Source organism: Megascapheus bottae, chromosome 3 (genome assembly GCF_031878675.1).
Source record: "Megascapheus bottae isolate mThoBot1 chromosome 3, mThoBot2.hap1, whole genome shotgun sequence".
In the NCBI taxonomy this organism is placed as follows: Eukaryota; Metazoa; Chordata; class Mammalia; order Rodentia; family Geomyidae; genus Megascapheus; species Megascapheus bottae.
In genome coordinates this window covers 90,731,841-90,737,147 of record NC_143511.1, presented here as the reverse complement: position 1 = coordinate 90,737,147, position 5,307 = coordinate 90,731,841, and the positions used below count along the sequence as shown (strand labels likewise).

Here is a 5,307-nt window from a genome sequence, read left to right as displayed (position 1 = left end):
CCTGTTTCCGAAGGTGAGATCTGGGAGGTGCACCGGGTCAGCACACGGTGCGTGTGCAGTTTCCTTCCACGAGCCTATTGTGGGCGCTGGAGGGCTCAGGGACTCCCCCGGCCCTGCGGCGATCCCGAGCTCCTGATCGCCGCGATGGGCTGAGCTCTTGGGGTCCGGAAGCAGGCCGGGCTGGGCGCTCGGAACGGCGGAGCCCGGCCGGAAGTTCCGCCCAGTTCCGGGAGGAAGTGGGCGGGGCGGCTGCGGAGCTGGTTGCCCCGGCGTGGGGAGGCAGGTGGGGATAGTGAGGCTGCGGCCTTCCGCGTGGATGGCGGACAGCCGCGTGCGTGCGCTGCAGTTGGTGGACACTGAATTCACCGCGGACACCGTGGAGTGGTGCCCCCTGGATGGCTGCCAGCGCCTGCTGGCCTGCGGTACCTACCAGCTGTGCAGGCCGGAGGACTTGCCCGCGGGGCCCGAGGAACAGGTGGGCGGGGTGGCGTGCTGGTGAAGCCGACCGAGCCGAGAATCGGACGCAGTTGGGGTCTGCAGTGATAGCAAAGGAGGAAGCCCTGGAACTGCAGGCTCAGACAGCTCTTCACCTTCAGTTGCCTAGGCCCTACGGGGATGGTGGCTGTTGAGGGTCTTTCTGCTCTGGATCCTGGAGAGCTCGCTGCTCATTGATCACATAAGTTTAAGGCTTCTGTTTCTCCCTTTTTTCTGTGTGTGTGTGTGTGTGTGTGTGTGTGTGTGTGTTTTCTAATGGGTCATGGTGCTGGTACTTGAACTCTGGCCTGGGTGCTGCCCCTGAGCTCTTCAGCTCTAGGCTACTGCCCTACCCTTGAGCCACAGCCCCACTTCCCGTTCTCTAGTGATTCATTGGAGATAAGAGTCTTTCGGCCCGGGCTGGCTTAGAACCTTGAGCCTCAGATCTCAGCCTCCTGAGTAGCTAAGATGACAGGCATAAGCCACCGCACCTGGCTTGAGGCTTCTGTTTCTAGGCAGAGGGCTCTTCTGACAGTTGGGCCACCTCTTTGGTTTCCAAGTTTTCCCATCCCTCTGTTAAGATAATCCGAGACTATGTTTTGTAGGGTGGACTGGACCTTGACCAACCTCAAGTTCGTTTAGGTTGCCTCTACCTGTATAGCTTTAATGAGGACAGTTCTGCCACGCCTCTAGTTGAAGTCCAAAGAAGAGATACTTCTGCAATCCTGGACATGAAATGGTACGATTTGGGTAATTTCACTTTGGAATTTGTCATGAGATTCTGTTCCCTTAATCAGGGGAGTCTGATGCCTGAGGACCTTCAAGAGACCAGAAATAACTGAACTCTGGATCTTACTTTTTGCTGTCCCACCCATCTCTTGGCAGGCAGAGGGGACTTCTCTTGGGCATATCTCCCTAGTCAGTTTCCCAGCCTAAAGTTAAAATCAGTCTTAAGTGTGCAAAGAGTTCTGACTTTATGATCTGGAGAACCCTTTGTTTGGGAACAAAATCATGGCTTCTAACCTGCTTTTGCAGCTGAGATTTAAGTAATAAATCATTTGCCTGCCTGATACCCCTTTGAGCATCCTCTGTCCTCACATGTGAGTTTTCTCCTCAGGTGCCACATCCCGGTGGGTGGCCATGCTCTTCTAGGAGTGGCAAATGCCAGTGGATCTATAGAGCTGCTCCGCCTGGTGGAATCTGAGGTAAGTGATGATGAGCTGGGCTGCGTGGTGGGAAAGAGACCTGAGTGGGGGAGTGTTAGGGAGTAGAGTATGCTGCAGATGCACCTGTTTCCTAGAGTGGTCTCCACAATAGTGGACTGTGTCTTAAGCATTCTAAGAAAGCATGAAGACAGTTTTAAAGCCTACTGGCTTCTGGTGAGAGGAGGTCGCTTTATGTGTTCCTGCAGAAGGGCTGTCATCATAAAATGCTATTGTCACCTCTCACCATAGTTTTTAAGGGTCCATAGAAAGTAGGGCAAGCATGACCTGAGTTGATGGGGAAAAGTACAATAGTGAATTCCCCAAGTGCAAATGTTAGTTCTTGACCATGGGAAGAACAGATGCTTCCTATGGGATCATTACCCCCATGATAGTGTTTGACAGTGATTTTATACAATGCTTTTGCAAAGCAACTGGTTATTGAAGGAGAGAGGGAAGCAAAACTTTACTGTAGTGGAGTGACATCAATAGCTCACAGATTTTTTTTTTTTTTTTTTGCCAGTCCTGGGCTTGGGCTCAAGGCCTGAGCACTGTCCTTGGACTTTCTCAAGGCTAGAGCTCTTGAACCTCAGCACCACTTCTGGCTTTTTTCTATGTATGTGGTACCGAGGAATAGAACCCGGGTTTTCGTGTATGCTAGGCAAGCACTCTTTTTTTTTTTTTTTTTTTTTGCCAGTCCTGGGCTTGAGCTCAGGGCCTGAGCACTGTCTTTGGACTCAAGGCTAGCACTCTACCACTTAAGCCTCAGCACCACTTCCAGCTTTTTGCTATGTATGTGGGGTACCGAGGAATCGAACCCAGGTCTTCATGCATGCTAGGCAAGCACTCTACCACTAGGCCAAACTCCCAGCCCCTAGGCAAGCACTTTTACCACTAGGCCAAACTCCAGCCCCAATAGCTCACAGATCTTAACAGGGAGGCAGGGACACTCACAGAGACCAAAGCATAGGTTCAGCGGACATTGATTCATGGTACTTGAGAGACTTAGGTTAGCATTGTCCTAGAAATAGGGGAAAGGACTGTCTAAGGAAGATTGGAGCCAAGGATCAGGTTTTAAGAACGCAAATACCCAAGCAAAGACTTTGTTCTGTTCTCTATTCTGCAGATGGAGACAAGTGCTCTCTGGGTTGCTTGCAATGAAACTCCTAAAACTCCACAAATCCTTTTTTTTTTTTTTTTTGGCCAGTCCTGGGGCTTGAACACAGAGCCTGAGCACTGTCCTTGAGCTTTCTTAAGGCTAGCACTCCTCCCACCACTTGAGCTGTACAGTACCACTTTCTGCTTTTCTTTCTTTTTTTTTTTTCTTTTTCTTTTTGGGTTAGTCATGGGACTTGAACTCTGGGCCTGGGCCTTGTTCTGAGTTCTTCAGCTCAAGTCTACTGCCCTGCCCCTTGAGCCACAGAGCCACTTATGGTTTTCTGGTGGTTAATTGGAGATGAGTCTCACTGACTCATCAGGGCTGGCTTTGAACTGTTGGGGCTGGCTTTGAATTGCGATCCTCAGATGCTTAAACTCAGCCTGGGCAGCTATCTGAGCTCTTTAGCTCAAGGCTACCACCCTACCCTAGAGCTAAATCCCACTTCTCCTTTTCTTTCTTTCTTTTTTTCTTTTCTTTCTTTTTTTTTTTTTTTTTTTTGCCAGTCCTGGTGCATGAACTCAGGACTTAGGGCCTGAACACTGTCCTTGGGTTTTCCTCAAGGCTAGAGTTCTACCATTTGAGCCACAGTACCACATCTGGCTTTTTCTACGTATGTGGTACCAAGGTACAGGTCTTCGTGCATGCTAGGCAAGAACTTTACCACTAGGCCAAACCCCTGGCTCCCATTTCTCGTTTTCTAGAGGTTAATTGGAGATAAGAGTCTCAGATCCTTTTGTGCCTGGCTAGGGTTGAACCTTGATCCTCAGATCTCAGCCTCTAGAGTGACTAGGATTACTGACATGAGCTACCGCGCCCACCCAGCTCCACAGGCATTTTCTATGTACGTGGTAGCAAGGAATCAAACTCAGGGCTTTATGCATGCTAGGCAGGCACTCTTAACACTAGGCTACACTCCTGGCCCAAATCCATTTATGTATTTTTCTTTTTGTGGGTCTTGGAGCTTGAACTCTGGGCCTGGGTGCTGTCCCTAGCAATTCAGCTTAAGGCTACTGCCCTACCCCTGGAGCCACAGCCCCACTTCTGTTTTCTAGTAGTGAATTGGAGATGAGTCTTATGGTCTTTATAAGTCTTCAGTGCCTGCGCTGGCTTAGAACTGTGATCCTCAGATCTCAGCCTCTAGAGCAGCTAGATTACAGATGTGAGCCACACGCCTGGCCTTTATTTATTTATTGTTCTTTAAATCTATAAGAGAAGTAGTGTAAGTGTGTGTGTGTGTTAGTAGTAGGGCTTGATACACTTATACTCTGAGCTTTTGAGTTCTTGCTTGGCATTTTCAAGAGGTAGCATTTTAATGGCTATTGTGGTTTTGGAAATGGAAAAAATATGTCTAGGAACAAAATATGTTAAGATTCCTAGGGGCTCCGCTAGCAGGAGTGGTGAAGCCTGCAGGGGTAATTGAAGGTTGTAGGTGTACAGAGGCTAAGCTGAGAGCCCCTTTGCCCTAAGGTCATGTGTGTGGCAGAGTCCTCAGGTGTGAGCCTGAACATCTTAGATTTTGCTCAATGCCTAAAACAGGGAAGAGGGTTTAGTGTTCAGTGCACTCATTGGCCGAATGCAGGCGTAGCCTGCACAGAAAAACAAAACAAAACAAAAAAAAACCCTCAGACACAAACCAAAACCAACCAAGTGTGAAAGCTTTTGCCTGGCAGATTCAGTAACGCAGGAGATTGAAATGAAAGGAATAATTCTTTCTTCTTCCTTTGCCAGTCCTGGGGTTTGAACTCAAGGCCTAAACACTGTCCTTGGGCTTTCCTCAAGGCTAGTGCTCTTATCACTTGAGCCACAGCACCACTTCTGGCTTTTTTGCTATGTATGTGGTACCGAGGAATCGAACCCGGGTCTTCGTGCATGCTAGGTAAAGCACTCTACCACTAGTCCAAACTCCCGGCCCCAGGAATTCCTTTTTTTTTCTTTTTTCTTTTTGGTCATGGGGCTTGAACTCTGGGCCTGGGTGCTGTCCTTGAGCTCTTCAGCTCATGGCTACCGCCCTACCTCTGGAGCCACAGCCCCACTTCCCATTTTCTAGTGATCAATTGGAGATAAGAGTCTCTTGGTCTTTTGTGCCCAGGCTAGCTTTGAACCTTGATCCTTAGATGTCAGTATCCTGAGTAGCTAGGATTACAGGCGAGAGCCACTGTGCCTGGACTATGGGAGGAATTCTTGAACGTGTAAATTCCAGACTAGCTTGGGCAGCACAGCTGACCCTATCTCTAAATAAATAAGTTTGTTATTAGTAGCTGCCACATTAGCTTGTGCGTAAAGTAACTGAGGGAACAGAGGTCTGTTTGGACAAGGAGTCTCATTCTCTCCAGCAGAAGAGCAGTTACATCCTACAGCCAATATCTAGTCTTACAGTGGAGGAGCAGTGTTTGTCCTTGTCGCTGGACTGGTCCACTGGGAAATCTGGAAGGTAAGGAGACCAAGCTTGGTCAGGGGCTCTGAGCAGCAATT

The 5,307-nt window shown here is 49.1% G+C and overlaps 1 protein-coding gene across 3 annotated transcripts in view; it reads left to right on the top strand.

Annotated features, from left to right (window-relative positions):
• Positions 1–258: 258 nt before the first annotated feature.
• The window catches only part of Dph7 (diphthamide biosynthesis 7), a 16,498-nt gene continuing 11,449 nt past the window's right edge, over positions 259–5,307 (top strand). For 2 of the 3 annotated variants that reach the window (XM_090331023.1, XM_090331021.1), the window contains exons 1-4: positions 259–475; positions 1,080–1,213; positions 1,592–1,679; positions 5,169–5,266. In XM_090331023.1, the coding sequence (XP_090187149.1) occupies positions 317–475; positions 1,080–1,213; positions 1,592–1,679; positions 5,169–5,266 (479 nt within the window). In that variant the 5' untranslated portion in view covers positions 259–316. The remainder of the gene's footprint in view (positions 476–1,079; positions 1,214–1,591; positions 1,680–5,168; positions 5,267–5,307) is intronic. The other variant, XM_090331022.1, reaches the window with a different exon arrangement.